The following is a 26,327-nucleotide window of genomic DNA, read 5'->3' on the forward strand; positions in this document are numbered from 1 at the left end:
CTCATGCAACCTTTAACTTTGGTCTGCATCCATATGCCAAAAATCATATCTTTAAATGCCAGATAGCTCTCAAATAAAAAAGATTTGCCTTTTGAAAATTTGGGATGCTTTTTTTTCTTGCCAGTGGAGATACTACTACAAGTGTTATAGCCATGCTGAAAAGGAGATATTTGTGGGGCACTGAAATAACACAAGCTTCCCTGGGTGGACATATAGAAAATCCAGTGTCTCCCAGTGCCCTGGCGTTCACTCACAAAAAATGAAGGTGATCAACCTGCCACCATTCAGAAAGTGTCCACCTCTTTCACCTAGATTTTATGCTCTTTTGGTGAGAAACTGCCCTTTTCAATCACTGAAACCTTAGAAAAAACACTCTGCCTACACACACTGAGTCTCACCAAGTCTGCAAGTTCTCTTGCAGTCATCTGAACCCATGGTGTCTTCAGCAGGCAAAAATACATCCTAAATGACAGGTTTAGTCCCCTAAGGACTCTGAAAATGCCAGGCTCATGCCTGAAAGTAGTCATAGGTAACTGTTCTGTCCTTATATGTAATATAATTCTCTCCTTGGGACTTTTCCTGCTCCATGAAATAGAGATTTGATCCAATCAGAATATGCACTAGCCATTAATATTTACTCTTCACTGATAGTCAATTCATCATGCTGGAGCACTGGCCCAGGACCTCACTGTGCCTTCAATTTTTCAGCGGGACAGGACCTATTCCTGCCTCCAAGCCACACAAGAGCTGTCTGGCCACACCTGGACAACAGCAGCATACCAAGCTTGATTACACAGCTGCCTGCCCACTGCTGACCCAGGCACCTTCCAAATCCCACACCCTTCTGAGCACAACCTGCCAGGACTGGAAAAACACAAGGAGGAGCCACTCAGCCCCAGGAAGCAACATGCCCATCAAGGCAAGGCTTCGGTTGCTTTTATCTGATTCCACTAATTTTAGTATGCGAGATACACAGCCCTGCTGGACATGCTGGAGTGCTGTCATTACAGTAACAACAGTGAACAATCCCATCTCCTTGGAGCCTTCAGTTCCTTACTTGATTGCACAGCAGAACTTCTGGCCTCACTGAATGACCCCAGGACACCAACAGACTGCAGAAGCATGTTTTTGTTTTTGCTGTGAAAGGCTGGCATACTCTGGATAGGCCCTTTTACTGTATGAAATCTGAATGAAGCTGTGACCCACTCATTCAGAGACCTAACAAATACTGCCTATTAATCCTGAAGTCATTAGGCAGCTCAGCAGTGAGGTCAGATCTTCAAGCCAGATCTCCAGCAAAATCAAAGACATCTGTTTTGTGAGTCAGATAAAGTCATTCAGCAAGAAGGGAGAGGTCTGCATCTCTAGCTACCATCTATATTAGAAAAGTGCTGACAGAAAATTTGGTGGGCCACTGCTCTGCTCCGCAGCTTAACATCCTGGTGCTCAGATTAGCTCTTCTTGCCATCCCTCAGCACAGAATGCTGTTATGACTTAGCAGCATCACTCCCAACACTTTAGCAGAATCAGCTCAAGAATTACACAAGAACACAGCTTGAAGCATTCAAGGAAGAACAAGGTGACTGACCAGTCTTTCACCACCTTTCAGACACATTTTGTAGATAAAAGCTAAGCTTTGTTCTTCCTTCCATTTCCCTATACAATCAATACAGCACAGCAGTCACACAATGTACACTGAGGTTTCTTGCCTTTTTTGCCTGCTCTTTGAAAATATTTCTGCCTCTCCACTAGCTCAGTGAGAATGGTAAGAATGCTGTTGCTGCAGTCTTCCTGTTACCCTCCCAGAATCATCTGTAGCATGATTCTGTCTTAATGTAATTAGTTTCAAGTAAAACCTGAAGACTTGCCGCCTAAAATGGGTAAAAAATTTTTCTCTGCTTTACATTTTTTAGCGGAATGTATGCCTAACTTGAAGGATAACTTATCAAACTGTACTAAAACAGATGGCTTGAAAGAATTCACTGAAGAACAAGGCAATGTGTGCAAAGAGGGACAGCATCTATAACTACAGGAAAACAAAGACTAAAAGGACAATTAATCCATTCCACTTCAATGAAAAGATCTGATATGGAGTTAAGGATCAAAACAGATTTCTTCCTCCTTTTGTATACCATCTTTTGCATTCTTTCAAGAGAATCCTGGGTCTTCCTTTGAAGTCTGTTCTGACTTCTGCATTAAGAAAGGATGCTGGTGGACTAATTCATCAACCCTAGCAAAAAATGTGTTACAAATTTGACAATACCAGCCATCGCAAGACAAGGCTCTAGCCCACTGCCTATGTTTATGACTACAGTCACAGAGCACTCAGAATAGCAGGACTCTCATACTATGTAATTTACAATGTGTCTTTCTTGATGTGTTGGCCACAAACCTAAAAGTAGAGCTCCTTTTGCTGAACCGGAATGTAAGGCAGAGCAAGACCTAGAAGCCCTGCTCCAGCCCAAGCTGAGTGGCTGAAAACAATCAGAGCTAGCAGCTTAATGTTTTACTTTCATTTAAAATAAAAAAGAGGAAGGAAGAAATTCAGTTTAGCCTGAGGGTACTATTCTTTTATGCAGGTGAAAACATTTACTTATGGGTTCCCAGTGTCCTTTTACAACTTAAAATCAAATAAGACAGTAAATTGAGGGCAAGAGGGAAGACAGAAGCAGGGAATACATTTCCCTGTCTTTCCACAGCACCTAGCACAGAGGGGTCCAGCACTGTGGATCTTGGCATTACAGCTAAACACACAATAGACAAGCATTATGTTAGGAGCTGAAAGTACTCTTTACCTGCTGGAGGTTGACCCCTGCATCCAGTAGCTCCTCTATGGCAGATGATGGCATGGACACATTATGATGGAGGAAGTCAGAGAATGTCTCATTGTCAACCAGGAAATCCCGAAGTTTCAAGTCTGGAAAATGACAAAACAAGCAAAATTCTGGTCACAGCAGAACCAAAAGGAAACTCACGTGAGAGCACTGAACAGGAAAAGTCAAGCTGACAAATAGGGGAGAGGGAATTACACAAACCATAGTGCAAAGGAAGAGGAGCTGCTGTGGCAGGCTTCAGAAATCCATGTTGTCTTGGTCTCAAATAAAACCCCAAACCAACAACAAAAAAAGCAATCAACCTTCAAAAACAACTCCCATTAACACCATTACTTCATGTCAATTTGCTCATACATACACAAAAGCAAGGCACAGCACGTTGCTCCACTTATCTGAAAGCTACTACAGCATTAGCACTTAATCCCTGTGTTATTACTGAACATGGGACTGAGCTGGTGCATGGACCACTAAGGGATTTACTAGCCTTTAGTTATATAAATTAACAGTTGATGTACTCTATAATTAATTTCAAAGTCTGACATAGGCAGACACACAGGTATGATATAGAATCACCAATCTCGGAAACAATCTCAGCTACTTGGAATCAAAAATACATTTACTACTTCTCAATCAGTATTCCAGTTCTTGAATTTGTGCCTACATCACAGCAAAGGGGAACCATCTGGAAATTATAATCCAAGCACACTACTGAAGTCCATAAAACTGGACCTTCAGAAGCTGATGCTGAGAGCTAACATTGGTTTGAGTTGTTTTCTTGGGTTTTGTATGCTAGTTTGGTTTTTTGTGGTTTTTGTTGTTGTATTTGTTTGGTTTTGGGTTCTTTTTTTTGTGGTTTGGTTGGGGTTTTTTGGGGGTTTGTTTTTTTTTTTTTTTTTTGCATGGGGGGGTCAAGCAGTTTTAGTAGTTTTGGTCTGCTTTTTGTTGTTGCTATTTCCTTTAAGAGAGAGAGAGGACAATTCTATCTCCACAATGCTTAAACAAGTGATGAGCAAAGCACATAGGCCAGGAGGAGGTGACCAAGTCCTGTGGGATTTACCAGAGTGAAATTTCCAGACTGAGGTACAACAGCAAGCTAGCTGTCATGCTGTATTTTCTACTTTAGGGTTTGCTGCAACCCAGAGTAAATAGTAGAAAACAATGAGTTTAAAGAGGAAGTAATGATATGGAAGAACCAGGGGCTTGTACCTTTCCCCTCCTACAGGGGACAGCTGTAACACCTCCTCTGCAGGACGGGTTCTTGGATTAGACTCGGTTTTTTGTTTTGTTTGTTTGGGGTTTTTTTTGTTTGGTTTGTTTTGGGGTTAGTTTTGAGTTTGGGGTTGTTGTTTTGGTTTGATTTTTTTGTTTGTGTTTTGTTTTTTGGCTGTTTTTGGTTTTTTTTAAGAATTTATTTTACTGTTGTTTCGCTTTGGTTTAGCTTGGATAGGTGATACTGCTACTAATGGGCCCCATAAAGGAAAAGTCTGGTATGCACTCGGGGTGCCAGGGGAGGTGACAGGAGACCTGGTGGTCCGGGTGCCACTTCTGCCTCCCAGGCTGATCCTGCTGGAGGAGCAGGCGAGCGGAGGAACCACGCGCTCTGCTCCTGCGGCACGAAGTACACGGGGTTACTGACGGTCATTGCTCCTTCATCTACATATCCAGTTACAAATTCCCCGTTGCCTTTTTGTTCCACACGAAAAAGTCAATCACCCGCCTCAGCTGAGGCAAGGCGGAGGTTACTATGGGGCAAAAGCGTCTCCCTCGCCTTCCTCTCTCCCACACAGCAGGACCACTCATGAATACGCGGTGTGCAAACACGCCACTTGAACCCCGCGAGCAAAATCCACCATCACCTCCACTCCCTGCCCGGGAAAAGGCTGGGAAAAGATCTGGCTCCTGCAATAACATAAAACCGCCCTTCTCTCTTTCCAGCAGAGGCTAAAGCACCCTGCCTCACCGCAAGCAGAGGAAAAACTTCCCCCACCCTGATTCCTTGGTTACTTCCTACATGTGCCAAAATCCCTAAACACTTCTGCAGCTTGTTTATTTTTTGGTGAGATCATCAACTGTTCAGAAAGTCAGATGGACAAAGGGGAGCCTGACTGAAGGCACACTGGCATGCAGAGATCAGATGTTTGCAAGCTTTTAATTGAATCTGCCCCTACTTAAGATATTTTTCAAGCTTCTCTTAAAGGGCCACATGCCTTATGGAAAAAAAGAAAGGGAAAAAAAAAAGAGGTAGCCAAGCAATAATTCTTCCACTTTTCTGTTTCCTCAGCAATGTGTTGCTTTTTGGCTTGGGTAGTCAGTTTTATCTGGGTTTGGCTTTGAGGTTTTCTGCTATATGGAGGCATGATTTTCCTGGTTTGGGACATATTCTATAGGCAATTGCAGGAATACAACCTGAACTGCACTAAGATTCCTGCTGACCTGCCTGTAATCATTAGGGGGAGTAACAAAGAGTTGTCATCTTTCACAGCTGTAATTAACCAGCCCAGCATTAGCAGAATATTTATCCCCTGCCTTTTGTGTCATGCCAAGCATTTTCAGATTCACTTAGCACTAGAATTTGCTGAAAATCAATGCTGTCTTCCAAGGAACTCCTACAAATGAAAGTTTTCATCATCATTTGGAGTGAACCATGAAGGAAATAGAACAAGGTTACCATAACTGTGGGGCAGTGTTTGGCTTCCAGACAGCTGCTGATGAAGCCATGATCACCAGCCAAGGCCACACGTGAAAACTCTGCGACACCAAGGGACCAAATCCCAATACCACGATCCTGCCTGCAGTGCCCCAAGCACACAGCCAGTCTTTTGTACCACGCATTTTCTCCCCCACCCCATCTGGTCCTACTTCCAAGACTTGTGGGTCAGTGTCTTATGCAATCCCTCTCAGTTATGGAAGCATGCCTAACAGCTTGCACATGAAATGACAGAAAGCACCAAACACTGCAATGCATCTAAATTCTTCCTCTGGATACCTTAAAAGTCAAGATTTAACAGAGGTTTCCTCTTGAAAACAGTCTTTCCCACCCAAGATGACTGCTTGCCCACTAGGGCCTAAGGAAATAAAAGAGCATTACTTAGAAAAAACCCTCCAAAAATAGAAAATAAAAGAAACAGGCAAGTCTTCTGAAGGCTAATACCAAGGATACCTAATAATGCAAACACTTGGAGTGGAAGAATACATTTTACCACTGTGGGTCTGCTACTGCAATATTTTCCTGCCATAAAAATTTAGACACACTATCAAGTTACTCAAATACATGAGACAAAACTGCAGCTCAACTTGCATGTCTCCTCTCTTGCTTGAGAGTGGCTAAGCATCATTACAGTCAGCCACTGCAAGCTGGAGGGCACAGGACAAACTGGAGACCAATCTCTCCATGTACTTGACGTGGACATGGAGCCTTTCCTTGCCCTCCCCCTTCATCTTCAACCCAAGGGAGCTGCAGCCCTGCAGGCTCCCACACCCCTGGCACAGAGTTCATCCTCCTGGCTGAAACCAGAGGCCTCAGCAAGCAAGCCAAGTCCTAGGCACAAATAAGGAGATAAACTTGAGGTCAGACTGAACAAACATGCTCAAAAGACTGTCAAAACTGATGTGAACCATCTTGCTGATTCAGTGGTGGAATAGTCAGCAGAAATAATACTGAGACAGATTTTCACCATGGCAGATAAGTTTTGCAGTTTCAGTCCTGACATCAAGGGAGCAACAACAAAGAACAGACTTTTGCTTATAACCCCAAAACCAGCAGGTCTAGCAGGGCTGAAACGCCTTGGTTGTAATTAGCTCCAGTTTGGGCACAGTATGGCAATGCAACAGGAGACCATCCCCATGCACATGAAACAAGCAGAAGAGATGTCTATATCCCATGTGCGACAGGGAGAAAGATCCTTTGCATGGCCACATAAGGAAGCTCCCAGCACAACTGAGAACTCCCAGAGCTGAAGGTTTTGTGCCTTAAGCACAAGGTGTCCCATCCTCTCTGAACTCACCATCAGGATTAAACAATCATACACAGCAGCATTTCACGGGTATTGTTTTCACAGAAGGCACAGCTGTCCTTCATTTCCAACAGTTCAAGCACACCTTGGGGGCTGTCTTCTGGGCATCAAAACCAGAAAATCTTGGATGTTCATACCACAGAGCATCTCCTACTGTAACACCATATTGCATCATATGATTTACATTTTATTGACAACCTAACCTTTTCCAGACCCTTCATGCCTGGGCACAGTAGTAGGCCAGTAGTCCCTGCTTAAGAATCAAATCTTTGTGACAAAAAAACCCAAAAAACAAACAAACAAAAAGCCCCCCCAAAACAAACAACAACAAAAAACCCCCAAACCAAACAAAACAAAACATTCCCAAAATGTATTCAAAGAACTCAAGACAATCACATGAATTAGGGAAGAAAGACAACCTCTATGCTTGCTATATTACTGACTAAAATGAACATCAAAATAAAAATATGCATTATAAAAAATAGCAAATCAGCACTATGTGGGGGTCTCTGGTTCCATGCAGACCAGAGCTGAACACTGACTGTGCAGTGAAGGAAGATTCTGTGGTCTGAAAGCCACAGGGTTTTATTTTCCTCATTCCATAAACACATCCCCAGTTACTTTCAAAAGCTCAAAAGGGTGGTCAAAGTGGAATAAAAGCCATAGCTGAGTACTTTAATTTGCTGATCTTACTACAAGTATGATTGTAACAGGTCCCATAGTACTGGGAAGACCCATAGGCAAGTGAAAAAAGAGAAAAGCTTTTAGAGGCAGGTTATAGGACAAGACTCTATCACACTTCTCTCTTTTTTTTCTTTCACTGAGAAGCACAGAGGTCTCGTACTTTCCTCCAGAAACTTAATGGTGCAGTGGCTTTTAAAATTAAACAGCAGGGCAGGAAAACAGAACCCCACAGAAATTGTGCCTGTGTTTTTCATATCCTGAACACTGCATTCTGAAAATAAAAGGCATGCAAATGGAATTCAATGTTATCTCAATCCACTGTAGAGTACAAAGCTTACCAGGCTTCATGTTAATTTGTGGGGATTCTGTCCACAGGGTTTGTGCCCATCATCTAAAATATATCAGGTTTTCAGACACTTTAAAGCTACCAAGCTCAATGAAAACACTGTGACAGTCAGATCTACTTCCCAGTTTCACCTACCTTAACTCCCTATAAAAAAATGAATGAAGCAAAGGGGAGAAGTAGCTTCATACCTTAAGTTAATTCAGCAGCTATGAGGAAAGCAGGGCAATATGCCTGATCTATAGACATGGCTTTTTGTCATCAGGAGTCTTCTCTATAACAGATTAAACATGCATTCTTTATATCCACTGCAGTTGGGGAGACTTGCAAGCCTTTGGCTAAGCCTGTATTCATCATAGCCAAATATCAACACAACACAGAAGCTGGTATGAAATTCTGACCCTTATTTATTACCATAAAGATTGTTCATAGGGCAACCCAATTGTTTTTGTAACAGCAACTAGGTGTCACAGCAAGATGAAACAGTAAGATAAGATGAAGCATGAGACATTTTAGTTCATTCTTTAGCATCAGCAAGGTTCCACAAGTGCTCAAAGGAGACCAAAAAAGATAATTGGGTTCCCAGCTCAGCATCTGTCTCCACTAATTAACAGAAGGAGCATAGCAAGGAAGAATGCCAAGCAAGCAAACATGGTCCTTTCTTGTCCCTGTTCAAAGACTTCAGATTCACAGCTCCCCATGAAGGTAAAACTCCACTTCTACAGGAAGGGAAGGCACAGCTGGCTGTCATGTCTGTGCAAAACTGTGCCCAGGTGTGACTGGAGAACAAGGTCACAAGGCACGATAATCACACAAGCCTGCTTCACCCAGGACACTGCTGCTTCACTGATCACATTTCCAGCAACAGGAGATTTGGACACCCATAGAGGTGCTGAAGCTGAGACAAACAGCCGAAGTTCCAGCTCTAGCAGCTGAGAGCATTTACTGGTAGCACACGTGACCACTACAAACATTCTAGCTAGACACTGTCTTTTAAGAAACCCTCACATGGTGAGATGACCAGGGCAGGCAAATCAAATGCTGCCACAGAATTACCTTGTACACTGGAAGTCTGTATTAATTTTTCATTATCTGGGAAGTATTCCTCTTGAATTGGTGACAGGTGCACTTGAACACCTGGACTGATTTTCATACTCATTACCTATCACTGTGATTTATCGACAAAAGATGTCTGAAGCTACTTCTCACAAAATTAAAAATGGGCTCTCAAATAATTTCAACAGCAGAACCAAAGACTGAATGACTTGTAATTACATGACTATCCAGAGTAAATTGATCATCCAGAACAAACAGCAATCTCCTAATGGTGAACCATGCTACAGCACTGTACCAATGACCCTGATTGACAATGTGAAAAGCAAACTTTTTGCAGTGCTGGGCAAGGTAACAAGTTTTCATCTGCCTTCATTATACTCCTAACCTTGGACAACACATCCAAAAAGCATGATAAAGTAGTATTTTTTAAGATTTTTGGTCCTGATTTTTTTTTAGTACTTACTATGTTTTAATTATTCTTTTCCTCTGGGGCAGCTTTCCCACTGTGAGGTGAGGACAGCTCTCAGAGCTGCCTGTGTACCTGTTAATGCTGGCAAGAGCTAAACTGGCTTTTGAAAAAGTTGGACAGCCATACTTTGATTTGTTTACAAAAAAATCAAGCAGCTCAGCAGGCCTATTATGCAGAATCAACTAGTGTGAAAATACAAGCCTAATTTGCTCACAGTCAAAGTGCTATTCCCTCTGCAGCCATGGCCTGACCCGTTTTACAGCAAGCTACAGCTCTCTGCACTGAAAGCCATCACACATCAAACAGTGCTGCCTCTGCAGACACTAGATAATACCAAAGTGAACACCCCATTAACCAGGGTCCATCATCTTCGTATATCTGCCATGCCAAATGGTGCTGTGAGTAAAGAGGAGGCAGCCTGCCATCCATCTCCAGCATCTAGAGTCACTCCTGAGAGAAAAGGAAATGCTGTGCAACAGGCCCAGGTCTTCCCTCTCATATTGGGACTGTGACATCAGGACCACCTCTATTCCTCTCTAAGTCATGATTTTTGCTTGGAAGAGCTTTAAATATAGTCCAGAACAATTACTCTGGCAGAAAGCACAGCTCTCAGCATGTACTGACACACACACATAAACCATCCCTCAGCTAGCCTTCATCGACTTCAGGCATGCAGAGCCCATTAAGCCAAGATCCCACCTCTGCCCTGCATGGGAAGCCAGCAGCAAACACGAGGCTAACACATCCCTTTGTGCAGCTGTTTTGTGCAAAAGCCATCAGGCCCTCTTTCTATATGACACACATGGCAAGAGAAAGACTCTGCATCAGAAAACCAAGACACAAAGCACAGAGGCAAAATCCTCAGGCTGGTCACCACAGCCCTGCCAGCAAACACAGCCTGCAAAGCTCCTGCCTAAGGAGGGGCACACCCAACCACATCCCTAAACCCCACATTATGTCTCAGAACAGATATTCTTAAGACTTTCCCCGTTGCAAGGCAAATTCTGTTATCTGCACAGACAACCATGAAATAGAGTTTGCCAATGAAAAAAGCATAAAGAAATTATACAGCCATCTAACAGAGCAAAAAAATTAGCAGGCTTAGGACTTCACCCCAGGAATATGTATGCTTTCAGAAGTAAATTCTGAGCAGAGGTTCAAATTGTATGGCATTATAACTGGTTGAAAATTCTCCTGCTAATGTTCACAAAATGAGTACAAATTTTCTTAGCCTTTCAACTGGCTCATCAGTCACAGAGATGACAGATCAAAGATGTGAAAATATAAAATACTTCATTATTACAACAAAATTATTTTCAGGAGTGGTAAAGCAAACATTCAGGGATGGTATAAACTATGGAGAAGGCCCTCTAAAGATCAAACCCAGCTCAGGGCAAGATAGGTCCTTCTACAGAGGCAGGAAGTAATTCTTTGCTGTTAAGACTGGATTTTCACTGCACTAGGAATATTATGCCCTGGATAATATACAGGTTTTAGATGTTTCAAAACATTAACTCATAAAGTAAAATATATTAAAAAACCCCAAGCAATAGAGAGACTGAAAACCAAATGCCTTGGTCACATCCAGTCACATACTACATGTCACCACAATTCTAATGGCAAATATAAGCACACAAGGAATAGTGCCATGGCACTATGCTATTAAAAATGCATTGAGCTAAGCAGAAGTTGAAAGAGTAAGCTGTGACCAATGAGGACACTGTCCAGAAATCCTTGTACTTTAGCAAGTGACTGTAAATGTAGTAGAAATTCAAATCACAGGAAAAGGCAGGGCTGGACATTTTAATCAAAGGACCATTAGTAACAGCAGAAGTGTTTTCATAAGCTGGCTATGTAAGCATGCATCCATGAGACTGCTAGTTCAAATGCAACCAGAAGACACTTATATGAGAATCATTTGCTCCCCAAAACAAGCAGGCAGAACATTTCCAGCAGTATTTTCCTACTTGAAAATTATCACAGCACCACCTATCCAGTTTGAAGAGTTTCTCCCATTAAACTGGCATGGGTAATGATGAGCCTTAAGCAAAACAGCAGGCAGAGCTTTCCAGGATCAAAGCACCCTGACTGTCCTGCACTTGTACTTGTTCCTCCTTACACAGAAAGGCAGATGAGAAGAGAAAAAGCAACCCCTCCCTTGGGTGTGAAGGCTCGTCCTGTCAGATATGTGTTCCTCTTACTTGTCACAAATTCGGGGAACCTGACTGACATCTGACTTATTCTAAAGTTTAGCTAAAGCCCAAGTCTGCAGTCAGCAGATCACAGTAGCTCTTACTTTTTCTGTGTTAAGGAAGACCTGACACTTCTGGATTTAGTGCCAAGTCCTAACGCTCCTTTATCCAACACACTGCAGCATAAGCCACCTTCAGAACAAAGAGTAAAGCCAATCAAAAAATGCTGAAGATTAACAAGCTAATAATTACACTGTATTTAGCTTAACCAGAAAAATTGTCTACTTCCACTGAAAATATATCTACATCTAAATTATTTCAACCTCCCATAATTGCTCCCTACATTTCTATTTAGTTGGTCACTGCAAAGTTACCCTTACGGATAGTTGTTTAGGTTTGCTTGAGTATCAAGTCCAACAGAAGGAAATAAAACCCTCAAACTTCAGCAGTAAATAAAAGATTATGTTTTCTCTGCCTAGTTTAGGGTAACCTTTGCAACTATTCAAGCCCTTCACTACTGGAAATCAGACTGTTGAGCAACAGCACTTCAAAATAATTGAAGAACTTTCTCAATCTTTGGGAAAGACCGAAAAGCAGATGCTTAGTAAATAATAATTGCCCAAATTCACACAAAGTTTTAGCTGGAAATCATGTCTCTCACATTCTAAGTGTGACACCATACTACATTACACCAGGATGGTCCCAACAGACCGCGCCTTGGTATTTTCAGGAGCTCATCCTCCCAGCTGGTTTTCTACTGGACCATCAATAAACTAACCAGTCCTTCCCTTTGGTTCTGACATAACGTGGCTGGCTGAAAATACACCCTGGAGCATTTGCACCACTCTGCTTTACACAGAGGACTGGATTACTTCTAGGCACAGAGAAGAGCAGTGCCTCCTGGTACTTTAGGAACCTGATTCTGTGTACCAGATCAGAAAGCACTGCAACTACCTGAAGAAAATGGCATATGTGCACATTATTTCTATGGATACATTAGTAAAATTCCTTGCACTTTAAGGAGATAGGCTGCTGACCATGTTGTCACACAGTTGTACCTTTGCTACAATGAAAATTGTTGGGACAATGGACTTCCATGTCCACATCAGGTCTCAAGTGTCAAATCAACTTTTTTTTTTTTTCTCCCTACTGTTCTGAAGTAGCTTTTTTGTTGGGCAGGCAGCAGTGCTGCTTTCCTAAGGGGGTGGCTGGCACAATCCAGAACAGGCTCACACTTCAGATATTGCTATCTTTGCAGTAAGCTGTCTTTGCCCCATCAGCAAATCTCCTTCTGGAACATATCTATGCCCAGTCAGCTTCAGATATGGTCCAATTATGTTTCAGCTGCAGTTGTTAGAATAGATAGAGAACTATAAGGAAAAGATCTCCAAATATGTAATGGTTTATGCTTATTAAGTTCTGACTGTCTGTGGTTATGTATACCTTCTGACCATGTCAAGAAACACATATCTAAATACTACCTCAGGTAGTATGTTCCTCTAAATATACATTTAGAAGAACAGGAAGGTTCAAGAAAGGGTAAAAAAACCACAAAACACCAAAACTCACAGGAAGGGTCTTATTTAAAATACTTTTAAAGGGTCTTTTACTGCACCATTCTTAAAACTAAAGCTAAATTATAAAGGGAAGGAAACTCTAGCTGTTTACAGAGGATGTGTGTCACAGAACAGCACGAATCTCCCCCACAGATAGCACACAGAGTGCTGCCAGGTCAGCATAAAAAAAAAGCTAGGGCAGGATCTTCAGCTAATACATGAGCTACATTCCACTAAGTTTTCAAACACACACCAATTTTTTATCAGCTGAGAATTCCTGATACAAAGGCTCAAGCAATATGCAGTTTTAACAAACTCTTGTTAATTATTGACACTTAATAAATACATAAACCTATGCCTATTTTTTTAAGTTCTGCAGCTGTTGCATTTAATTCAATTGATTTTCCAGAATTTTGAAATCAAAACATATAAAAGTATAAACATAAAACCCATAAAGTGAATTAAAAATGCATTTCAAAAAATTCACAACTACTACTATATAAAACACAGCAACAGCAAAAATCTCTAGGGTTGAAAGTGGAGAATGTCACATTTTAATAAAGCTGCAAATAAATTCAGCAACAGGTGGCAGAATATTTTAGTCAGGATCCTGCTATTAACGATCACTTATTTTATGACCAAAAATATTTAAATAGAACATGAAAGACTGCCCAAAAATTGAACTGTCATGGATTTTCAAAAAAATTCAGATCAAGCAATGTTCTGTCCTCTTGCCTGTGTAAAAAAGACTTGATATACCATCAACATTTTTTAAAAGCCATCAGCTTTTATTGCATCCTGACTGCATTGAAAACTGCCACATCCTACTGTGTTTGAGAATGAGGGCAGCTGTTTATTTATTTAGCTCACAGAAATGCTGTAAAATTAGGTAATAAGTGTTTGTAATACATACTGAAGATAAAATGTATTATTACGAGAGACAGCTCCAAAGCTGAATATTAACTTCAGAGATATGGGAGGTCAGACCCAAATTAGGCACTCTGGCCTCAGTACCAATCAAACACAGAAGGGTACAGGTTTTTTTTCCAAATGGGGCAATTTCATAATCTCCACTCTCATGAGAGCTCAGGCCCATGGAAATCCCCTGAGAAAGCTGAACTTTTCATCAGATAACAGTGTTACATATTTCCTAGGGGAGTGCTAACACTAAGCTCAATGTGGAAAGTCTCAATCCTGCTGTCTCAACCAACCTCAGAATGTAGCTTAAATAAACCCAATGCAATCTTCCACAAATTAGGCATTTCTTAAGATTCTGAGATTAGAAGTCAGTGAAAAGAAACAGAATTTGCCAGAGTGGAAAACAGAAAATAAATTCAAATTGAAGCTGAAACAGCCTAAGTTTTGGCAACATAGTCCTGATATTAACAAGGTGTACTGACAAGGCTACATACAATGGGGGAAATAATAGCAAAGTGTGAGAGGTTTAACTGTTCACTTCATGCAACTGTTCACTCATTTGCTGGTTTAAAATAAAAGTCAGCATTGACAGACAACACTGACAAGGCTGAAGACTAAATAAAACACCCAGAACTTTTAAAGTTCTCTGTAGCACATACTAATACTAGTTACTGGTAAGCACAGTAAGCAATTTTTGTTTTCTTCATCATTGTGTCTTTATCTAGACAATTTAAGAAAGATAAAGGCGCAAGAAATTAAGAAATTGCAATCTGCTATCTACCAGAATAACTCTGTTGCTAATTGTAGTTATGGGTGCTGTTGACTCCCTTACACACAATGAGACCATTAAGTGGCACCATACTGACAGTGCAGCCTTATGCCAACAAGCTTGCAGTTTTCCTTGTGTTTTTTACAGATTTCACACAATCTTCTGCAACAGGATTCTCAGAAATGTTTTTCTCAAGCTCCTGCCACCTGGTATATTTCAAACACTACAGCAAGGCCAGATTTAATGTACTCTGCGTATGTTTTTTTCAGTTCCCCATTCAATGAGATTTCAGTCTTGCTCTATCACATCCATACATATCTACCTAGAATCCAAGCTGGCATAATTCTAAACATCTGTCTTCAAAAGTAACTCTGTACAAAGGAAGTTCAGACCAAAAGAAGGCATTAAAGCCCAGTTCTACAGAATCAGAATGCAGCAATACACATTATGTCAACCTCTAAGCAAAGTCACATAGTAACAACTGTTCATGAACAGTCCCATGCAAAACAAGTATGATTCTCAGGGAAACAGACTTTAAAGTACAGCAAATCTTTGTACCTTAACCTCTATCAAGATAAATTTATTAGTTTTATCACATCCTTGGCTTCCAAATAATAAGGAAAGCAGAAGGAGGCTCTATTGAAAGTGATAATACCGTATCTAGTTATATTGTAGTTACAGGTTGCTATTCTCTGAATTATGCAAATATCACGTCACCTAACTAATTAAAGCTATATACCTAACCGCCCAATAAAAAACCTTGGGCCAATGCTGCAAGAAGAAGTTGTGGTATTCACATACCCTCTGAACAGAGAGATACTTAACTATCTCAGGATTTCTCCTGAGAGAACCTGTGAGAGAAGCAGAGAAAAGATAATCAAAACAATTCTTATCTCATTCACTGTTTGTGCCCATGTGGAATGCAGTCTGGAGATTGTTTACCCAAGGTGATTACTTGATTAAATTCTAGTGATTAGTATTTTGAATTGATTGACCAATTAAATCCACATGTGTGTCTCAGGAGAGAGTCACGGGTTTTCTAGTTAGTTAGTGATAGTTCTTGTTAGTGTAATATAGTGTAATAAAGTCATAATATAATATAGTATGATAAAGTAATTAATTAGCCTTGGAAATCATTGGAGTTCAGACATCATTCTTCCTGAGTCGAGGATTCCAGCACCGATAAGAAGGCTTCTCTACTTTTGCCTATCTCTTGACTGTCAGCCTCCCAGTTTTAGTTGAGAACAGAAAAAAATAACACACCAGTTGGATTCACAGAGACACTTTGCTCACAACCTGTAGCAATGGACTTAAAGTGCCCTTCCAAGAATGTTTTGGAAATGTTTTTCCAGAAGATCTGCAGTTGCCTAAACAATTTCCATTTACTTAAAAAAATAAACTCCAAGAATTTTCATGTCTATGCCTGTTCAGCAGCACAGAGATTTGAAGAAAAACTTAATAATGCAAATGTAGAAAAACTTGCCATGTGTACCTGAATCTTCTACCCAATCAACAATTATAATCTTCATGCAACCAAGTACCCAGTATTGGCCACTTCTTCCACTTGCTCATTGTGACAGGCTGCTTCTGACCACACCAGAAACCACAGTGGTTCCCACACAGTCCAGAATTCCCCTTCCTGGAGGGATGCCCTGGGCCAGGAGGCAGTAGCAGCCAGGAATGCCCTAGGGAGCTCTGCTGAGGGCTAGTGCAAGGTAACTGCTACTGAATATACAAAGGTAAATTATCCTTCCTACCCACCCCAATAAATCAAGACCTCTCTACTGATACCACAGGGCAGCATTTTTGGCACTTGTTTCTCCTGGCCTAAAGGAAAGGCAAGGACCTGAATGTCACTGTGGAGCACACTACCAGAGAACTCAGGTGCACATCTGCATGCAGCAACAGGAATGCCACCCTGCCACAGATGGTGTTTGCAGGTGTTTCTGGGTGTGAAGGCCACCTCGACATATGGTTTGCTAGTCTTCATTCTAGCCTAGCTGGTTTTTGTTAGGATTCTTCCCAAAGGAAGTCAGGGAGGAAAGCAGTCTAATTAGGCAGGTGTAAGCAGGTATAAAAATCAATCTGAATGTTTAGCTTGAGGGTGTGGGTTCAATTTTGTTAGGGAAGAGACACTGAGGAGGGAGTTAGCCATCACCTTAATGTCACCTAGCAGATAATGTCCGACATCCTGTTTCCCTGAGCACCCTGTAATCATACAGTGATACAAAAGCCACCAGATGGCTTCTCCAAAGGCTCTTCTTTAGCCCAAGCCTCTACCATCCTTTGCCTGTTAAGAAAAAAAAAAAGCACTAATAGCACTGACCAGACAGGCCACAAACTCCTTCAGTGTCGACATCTCTGTGTGCAGCAGAGTGCAACATCAGCAAAGAATGCCACCCAGCTGATGTTTGTCTCTTCTGCCACAAGCAATACTAATCCAGCAAAAAAACTGGGACAGGCAGGGCACATGTGGAATAACAGCCTGAGATCTGATGCAATTTCTTAGGCGATGTTTGTTTCCCTCTGCCTATTTCATTGCTCCATTTTGTTTAGTTGGGTTGCCTTCAAGAAAAATAGAAACGTGCCCTTTGGGATCACTGAAAACTAAGAGCAATGCAGTAAATGCTAGCCAGTTTGGCTTATATCTGCAACTTTTAGCAGCAACCAAAGAAGATGGCTTTAATTAAAGCTATTAATTTATTACCCTGTGGCACTGCAGAACAAAGTATTTTGGAGTCCTGTAGACAGAAGGAAGAAATAAAGAAAATGTGCCTTAGAGTCAATAGCGAGCTGTATCTCCATCTTTCAAAACAGGAGAAAAGCTTATTTCCTGCAATCACTTAACCTGATGAAATGGCACTGAGGCCAGCTGCAAATTCAGTGCCTGCAAGCAGCAACCCAAACCTACTGCACCTAACAATCCCAGCAGCCTTGTTGTGTTCTTGAAAGTGCCGTCACCAAGGTCTTTGGCTCTCTGTACTGATTTGCACTCTGCCTTATCACGAGTGTTAAAGACCTTGGTGACATTGCTGGACAGACATGTAACAAGTGGGACAGAGAGGGCACCTGGCACCTGCGTGCAAAATTGATTGTGTTACGGTATGTGTGTGCCTGCACGTAGATTCCACTGCTTGGGGCTTGCAGGAAGCAGCCACACAACAGCAGAGCCCAAAGAGCATGGCAGCTGCATGTGCTGAACTCCATCACACCACCACTTAGCACTTCATCCTGGCATCCTGGCCAAAAAAGGTACTACAAGAAGCAACACTGGACTGTTCCCTACGGATAACACCTTCCTCTCCAACAGATAGATCTCTGCTGTTCCTCCTCAAACTCCTCCACAAACAGCCCTGTTAGGAGGAATTACCTCCCACCTTCTCAAGAAGTGCCCAAGAGACACAAAAACGAATGGATAGTGTGTCCTGAACAAAAATGTAAGGTAGGACATGAAGGTTAACAAATACACAGACACACTCATACCTGTGCAAGCAATGTGAGCCATCTTAAGTAGGTCTCTCATCCCCAAGGTTCAGCTCATACCTAACTTCAGATCAGATGACTAAGAGTCACACCTTGAACATTAGTTTGTGAGGGTTGTTTCAAAGAAGGTTCAAGCAAAAGGACTTTGGCAAATGCCCTCTGAACAGATTCAGACATCAGAAGCCAGATATAGACATGAATGCTCTCCATGACTAGCATTAGCTCCAATTTGCAATGAGAGATCAACTCCTGGAAGCCTGTATCAGAATCATCAGGCAGTAGTGGGAAGAGTGTGTGAGTGGAGAAAGGAGCTACAGAAATTCCAACAAAGTCCATGTCACACACCAAGGAGCCCATTGCCCATTCCACTGGGGAAGTTGCAAAGGTGCACCTGTCTGCACCACCAATTCACACAGCTTCAGGTCCAGGCCAGAGTTAAACCATACAGGATATTACATTTTCATTTATTAGCTTATTGATAATTAGCCCTCCTGTTACTGAGGGAAACACATGATTAGAGACAATGCTTTCAGGCTGGGTGGTGCACCTACATCTGACACCCACTACTGTTTCCTTAGGTTCCCAGAGTCACTAGAAGAAATGCCCCCGAGTAAAGAGGATTTGCATCTTTCACACCTCATTGTCAACAGCAACTGAGAGTTGACCTTCCTTGCACAGGAATCTAAGCACTGCTAAGTATAAATACATGAGTGCTTCCAAAATCACAGGATGCTGTTTCATGCATGCTGTCAAAGAATGAATCACACAGCCAAGGAGTGGACAGCATGATCCACCAAGCTGGATGGCTTTTTAAATTAGCATGAGAAAGACAAACAGGCCTTGTTCTCCAAAAGCCTAACCAACAATGGACATTCTGTCATTCTAATGACACAGAGGCTTGCTTTTTTGATTAGACATTTGAAATATTTTATTACAGAAATATAGTCTGTGATGACTGGGTCTGAGGCTTGTTTTTACAGTCAGTCCACTAGTCTTTACAGTAAAGAGAAAACATGAGCCTTCTGACTTTGAACTTGTACAGCACTCCATATGCAAAGCTCTTCCTGGAATCACTCCTCCCCCTCAGACCTTCCCAGCAGCAAAAGCTTCAGTTTATGGCTTTGATAGTGTTCTTGTAAATGCCCATGTCTGACATCCACTGCATGTATCAATACAAAACACCAGATCAGGATCTACTGTCTTTGGAAGCGTTAACTTGTCAATGCAAGTGTAAAAGTAGTAGTGTTCAAGAGTAAAATGCTACTACTAGAAGTGTAAAACAAGTAACAACAATATCTGTCATTCTGATGGAGAGAGTTTGCTCCCAGCAAATCAAACCAAACAGTTGAAGATATCCATGAAAACAACATCAAACTTCTCCTTGGTAAACAGTCAACTCATTTTGGCTCTGTTCATTATGTGTCCATCTCTGCACAAAGGGTTCACACTGTATGCTCTCCCTTCTGAAGCTGCTCCAGATTTAGGTAAAAGCATGAGGAAGCCACTCACCAGTGCTCTGAGTAGAAAGAGAGAAGGCCTGGTGGTATGGATACTGAGCTCCTCAGCAAGGAGGCATGTCCTTTATACACAAGTATGAACTGATGGTCAGAGTCAGTAGACTCCATGGTATTATATGCAGATGTGATCACATCAGAATTCTGCACAGTCCTGAAGAGGACAGAGGGGGATTAAATATCCAAGACAAATACCTTGCACAGTCCATCCATGTCTGTACATACATTCAGCACATACCTGCCAACCTGTCACTAACAGTGCATGTTATTCCAAGGTGACCTGCAATGTACTGAGCAACACAGAAAAGAATGTAAAAACATCACCTCGGCTTTAAGTGTGCTCAGCACACATCAGACTATGTGACACTATTCACATCATACCATCTCAGATACTTTTCTCCCTGCCTGAGAAATATTTTCAGCCTGCCTGAGCCATTCTCAAACGATGAGAACTAAGAACTATTGCTGTGAAACCAAGGGCAATTTTCACAAAACACCAAAATACCACCTATGTCCAAAGAGCTCTATACATGCTGCATAAAGATTGTGGGTGAAGATCCTCAATGACTGTGATCCCTTTTCTATTTCCCTGCTGCATGTATTTCTAAACTGTTACTTTCCATCACTTCCACTAGCCACAATCCACACAAACACATCAGCCAAGATAGATAGTCTTTCAGAGAAGAACATGCCAAAAAACTTCTACAAGGTGCCACATCAGAGAGACCTGTCAACAGCAAGAGGTACACCACGTTTCCTGAGACTGGACAGAGCTCTTCCATGTCCCAGATCTGCTGCAAGCTTCCCATGTGATTTTACACTAGGCACTCATTCACCTGGACAGGACAGGAGAGCACAACGTCTTTTCATACAAGGTAAAAATTGGAGGATTCTAATTATCATCGGAAACAGGGCAGTGAAAACAGACAGTTTTATTTTGTACCCTGACAGACAATCTCAGAGAGTATACCTCACCCAAGTCATATAGGGACAAAAAATCCCCCTCCAAAACCATACACAAGAAGGGAAATGGCTATTTCATTGTCAGATAATAATCAGGTTTGAGTTTGCAAATTGGAGGCCAACATCAGTTTTTCCCCATCTGTGTTCTTCCAGCACACTTCCCTCTGGAGCTCAGGGGGTAGAATACTAAATTGTAGCTACATTGTGTTCACTGCTTCACAAAATATCAAAATAACTAGTGCTTTCCAAAAAGACACACTACTTCAGCTCCTTTGAGAAAACAAGCACTTAGACTAACTTCAGTGCGCCCAGGATCGCAGTTTCACATCCAATACAGCTGCTGTTCTTGGCATTACACACCACGCCTTTTTTTCTTCCACCAAATAAATTTAGGAGCACACAAAGCTCTGACACAGGAGAGGCTTAAGGTACTTCTGCAGGATTGGAAAAACCTTGATAAACTGTAAATTATAATCCTGCACGTTCATATTATGGCATGTTCCTGAAATTTACATGGAATTAACCAGGCCAGAAATACCAGATATATTGACTCTTTATATCAGGCTGTTACCTAAGCCAGAGGAATTTCCCAGCTTGCGTAGTTTTCCCAGGACCATCTGGATATCCTCTATGCTTGTGTCCTGCTGGCTGTACAGCAGTAACCTCCTGGCATCCGAGAACAGGCGGGAAACACTGCAGGAAAACAGAAAAACAACCAACAGTCATCAGCTCTGTGAGCCACCATCCACAGATACATACCAATTCCAAACTTTAATCTCCATTAATTATGTCACCCCAGCACAAAAACCCTTTCCTCAATGACTACCCTGTGACAATCCAAGAAGCCTAATACAGTATGTCTGCTAATGCAAGGTCAATCTAAGTTACACTGAACATCATGCATTTGAAAGCATTTGAAAGTTTTTAGGATGGAGATGTAGAGGGCTTCCTGCTGCCTATAAACTGCTGCTTCTTAGAAGCACAGTAATTCAAGAATACCCTTGCTCCTTTCAAATGCTTTTCCAGATTGCAGATGCATTATGCTCTGCACTAAGACTATCTTTCCTGACACCTTGAATGTAGCAAGTAAGGCAAGGTATAGAAAAGCTGGCCATAAACTGTGCCTCTTGCATCATGTTATCCAGTAATAAGTAATAAACATCAGGGAGTATTCCCTACACCTGTTCACTGCCTCTGTGCTGTTCAGAGGTACATTAACCAGAAAAAAAGATGCTTTGAAAAAGGAGCATCTTAAAAAGTCTTACTATTTTTGGGTCAAATTCTGAGCTCACATAAGAGAATGGACTCAGTCCTTATCCACAAGAAGCTTTTCATTCACCAAGAGATTCAGGTACTTGGACTTGGGAATTCTGCACACCTACCAGCTGCCTGCTAGCCCCTATGAACTTGGCAGATGAAGAATCTGGTACTTCAGAGATGGTAGAAACTGCAAAACCCTCACATATTGTAAGATTGCACAACTGGTAGGTGACTCCCAAATATCCCTTTCTACTATGTTTCCCCAAGAACAGAGATGAGGCAAAAGCAGACAGACTCACATGGAGGCATTGAAGTTTCCAACAATACCAGGGGATTCCCCAGGGGTTGGATAGCGGAAACATGGGTTGTTGGCATTGCAGATGATCCCCTGTATCCACGGCAAGGTTCCTGCTGAAGGCATAGCTTTATTTGGAAAGTGACCTAGAATAGAAACACAGGAGTTAGGAGACAAACACATGATACAATCCTCTAATACACAGCACTGTATTTGAAGAGGAGTGCTAACCCTGCACTGGTTATTGACTCAAGGTGCCTATGAAAGAGCAGAACAGCCAACACTAAGAAGTATTGAGCTTGTATTAGACTCTCCACACTGCTCTTTCAAATCTTCTTGCTGAAGTCTAAACCTTTCCACTAAAGAACTAGTGAAGTCACAGTCCAGAATTTACATCTTGTTGAAGAAGAAAGCAGTAGCAAACTACTCATGGCAGATCTCCACCAGTATGCCACTTGTGAATCCCATACCCCCCAATGACTGGGAAAGAAAAGCCTCCCTTGTACAATCCTGGACCTTACATAAGCTGTCAGGCTGCTTTTTGCAACGAGTTTGCTTCCTCAACCCCACATTAGGGAAGGGATCCTGGAGGAAGATTATGCCCCTTCCTCAGTATCTTAAAGCTCAGGATGCTGAGGATCAGATGCCCAGCCCCTCCTCTCTGGTGCCCAGCATGCAATCCCTCAGGGGGCTGGCTCCCTACCTCCACACACCCAAAGGAGGTAACAAAGCCCAAGAAAGAAGTATCAAAGATGTAAAATTACAGCAAGATGGATTCATATGGATGGCTGAAGGAAGATGGGAATCTTACCAACCCTCCCTGAAGAAAGCCAAGGACTCTGCAGGAGAAGGGTTAAGGAAACAAAGTTTATTCTTTCCAGTACCCAGTTCTCTGTGCTCCTAGTTCTCTGCTTAAAAGAAGAGCTATTTACCTGACCTGACTTTACTTTCATTTTGCCCTTTTGTTCTTCTTGGCTGAGAGGCTTCCGGTGAAGTAGGAGGAGGGATAAAGAGAAAAATGCTAAGACTTTCAGATTCATCTTGTAAAATTTCCCAGAGAATCATCTTCTCTGTCCTCCATGCCTTTAGTTTTACGTTGTTAGTAACTCAAAGAAAATGTTCAGAGCAATGCCAAAAGAGGAATGGCACACAAGAGTTTATGGTAACCTTTTAGACATAGTGATGCATGTAACACCAGTTTCTCCTAGAGTAAAGCAGGAATCTGTTGGTTTTAAATCAGATAAGATACACACAAAACAGTGCAACAGCACATAATTTTCAATTAGATTGCTGCAAACACCTAGCTTTTCAGAATATATTAGTAACATCTTGTCAGATTCTCTCCCTCCCACCAAAAAAGTGCATTTTGAATACTTTGAAGGGTCACAGAAACAGATAAGTTCTACACAACACAAGACAGCACTAGCACTCTGGCCCAACAGAAATCTAATATGCCTTCTCTCACTGGCCTGCTGAAAGCCACATAACTATCACTTCAAAGTTAATTGTTCCTTCACATTTCAAGAGAAAACTTCCTTATACCAAGCTAGGCCATTAGAAACAAGAAACCCTGACAACAGTCCAACCCTTGGTTCTTCTCCAGGAAGACAAGAAGGGAAAGAAAGCCAAAAATTTTACTTGTTTGTTGAAAAAGACTAGCATTAAAATACTGAGGCTATGTGGAAGCTACAAAGCACTTTCACACAGCTCTGTTACTGCTATCACCAGGCATTACTGCTATCACCTACAAGTGATTTCATAACAGCATACAACACTGCCACTACAGATAACAATCCTAATTCCCTTAAGGCATCCACAGGGTTGCCAAAAAGTTTGCCATCAACCCAAAAGCCTTCTATGTCTGCTCACAGTTCAGCAAAAACTGCTTCACTTCATAACACATCCACATCTGACAGCGTAAGTGAACATTCAGTGAAACCAATCCAGACAACACAATTCAGAAATTCAAAGATTCTCCTCATAAAAGAGAATTAGTCATAGAAGTGAATTAAAAGTTACCAGATGCCCTGTGCTCTATAACTGCTGAGGACAATGTAAGAAGGTGGACAAAGCAGTAATAGTCAACATAAATGGGAAAAGGATTGCAGGTGAAAGACTCAAACCTATGCTCATGACACCATATGTGCCAGGCTACTGACTAGCAAGACCAAGTTGAGTAGTTCTACAAAATCACAGCTCTTGCTAGGTTTCAGTTTATATACATCCCTGCCATACCCAAAATTAATTACCACTGTGGTTGCTAGTTATTTATAAAAGCTGAGTGGAGTGCTAATTGCTTCTCTTCAGCTTCATGTCTATATTGCAGGTATCTCTCCTAATGTCACCATAACGTTCAGTCAGAAGAAGCAGTTCAAATTCCATGTAAAGTATGAGATTTAACTTAGGGAAGTTTTAACTATGCTGTTGAGTGCTGAAAAAAAGCAAGTTAGGCAGTATATGGGATCAGCAGAGTCCAAAGTGTAATGGGAAACTGCAAACACAAACACCTCAGCTTTAAAAGATACCAACTTGAACACCCAGCAAACAGCACAAAATGCCCCAGACACTGCAAAGACAGGATAAGTGCTGTAAAAGGGAGTTATTTCCTTATTTCAAGAAAGAAACACTTCAGAGGGCCCTTCGGAAACATGTTTTGCTAACCCTTAAACCTTACCTTGCAGTAATCAGGCTAAGGAAAAAAAAAACAAAGAGCTTTCCCACAGTTAATTGCAGTATGAAGCTGTCACCAAACACAGTAAAACAGCATCATTTTGCTAGTAAACAAGTCATGCTTGCTAAATCAAATGGCAACCAAAGAGGCCTATATATAGTAATTTAAAAAAAAACAAACTTCCTTTGAAAGAAAAGCAGAAATGTGCACATTTAGGGTGCAAAGAGAAAAGTAGAATTGCTTTTTTGTCAGCAGAGCTGACACTGTAATAGTTTGAAGGAATGGAATCACTCTTGCGCTCTTTAATGTGATACATTAATGCATTTTACTACCTGGAAACAAGATTGCTTTCTTAGAGATCTTAGAACACTATATTCTTTTATGCTAAGTCACACACAGATCAAAAAAGAAAAATAAGACTTGGGCTCTGTGCAGGTTTTACAGATATTGCAGAACTGTACAGCAAATTCTCAGGTAATATAAATACAAAATGAGAAATAGCAAGAAAAAGAGCAGCAACCTACAGTCCTGGAGCAACATCATCAGTAAACTTCAGTTCCCAAGGTGGAAGCAAAGGAGTTATTAAGCCCTCCCACATATTTCTGACTGAAATAGGGAACCACTGCTCTCTGCATCTTGCCAGCTGCATTATTGCATTCTAACCATGAAACAAAAAGCATTCTGGGTGCAGCTGCTGTGTTTGGTACTTACATTCATGCTGCTCATAGGGCGGATATGAAAGTCTTACAGAGATCAGGATGAAGAAGATAAACAGAGGCCAGGCAATTTCGACCAGCAGCTGGAACTGGAAACAATAAAGGCAAAGTATTAAGACATCATACTCAAAATAAAGGTCAGACCAGAAGTTCTAGGACAATCCAGTTGTAAGCCAAAACAGTTTTGTAAGCACTGTCTCACTTTGCTCTGCCTACGATGCCAGGATCAAGAAGTTTGTTAGTCTTGCTTCAGAGGATAATCTGCAAAGAACTACAATTTTTTTCTCATTCACCGTGCCAGTTATTCAACTAAAATGGATGTGCTAAAGGGCTATTTTTGGCTTCTTTTTATATCTTTCTGTCCCCTGACTGAAAGAAGCCTCCCAATTAATATTTCTAGAAATGAGCTGAATTTTTCATCCAATATTTTGAGGCAGCGGGTACTTACATCCCACTCTCACAGCAGACCATTAAGCTTCTACCCCAACACATCAGGCATGGAAATTGTGCTGATGCATGCTACACCAACTCTTTCAGTACTGCAGAATGTATTGGTATCTAGAAAGCAGAGCTACTAAGATTAGGCTCATA

The 26,327-nt window shown here is 41.6% G+C and overlaps 1 protein-coding gene across 2 annotated transcripts in view; it reads right to left on the reverse strand.

Annotated features, from left to right (window-relative positions):
* The window catches only part of ABCA1 (ATP binding cassette subfamily A member 1), a 92,052-nt gene that overhangs the window by 43,846 nt on the left and 21,879 nt on the right, over positions 1 to 26,327 (reverse strand). For both annotated transcript variants that reach the window (XM_021534836.2, XM_021534834.2), the window contains exons 3-6: positions 25,732 to 25,825; positions 22,354 to 22,495; positions 21,366 to 21,487; positions 2,796 to 2,917 (exon numbers count right to left, since the gene is read on the reverse strand). In XM_021534836.2, coding sequence (XP_021390511.2) covers positions 2,796 to 2,917; positions 21,366 to 21,487; positions 22,354 to 22,495; positions 25,732 to 25,825 — 480 coding nt within the window. The remainder of the gene's footprint in view (positions 1 to 2,795; positions 2,918 to 21,365; positions 21,488 to 22,353; positions 22,496 to 25,731; positions 25,826 to 26,327) is intronic.

Source organism: Lonchura striata, chromosome Z, assembly GCF_046129695.1.
Source record: "Lonchura striata isolate bLonStr1 chromosome Z, bLonStr1.mat, whole genome shotgun sequence".
NCBI classification, from domain to species: Eukaryota; Metazoa; Chordata; class Aves; order Passeriformes; family Estrildidae; genus Lonchura; species Lonchura striata.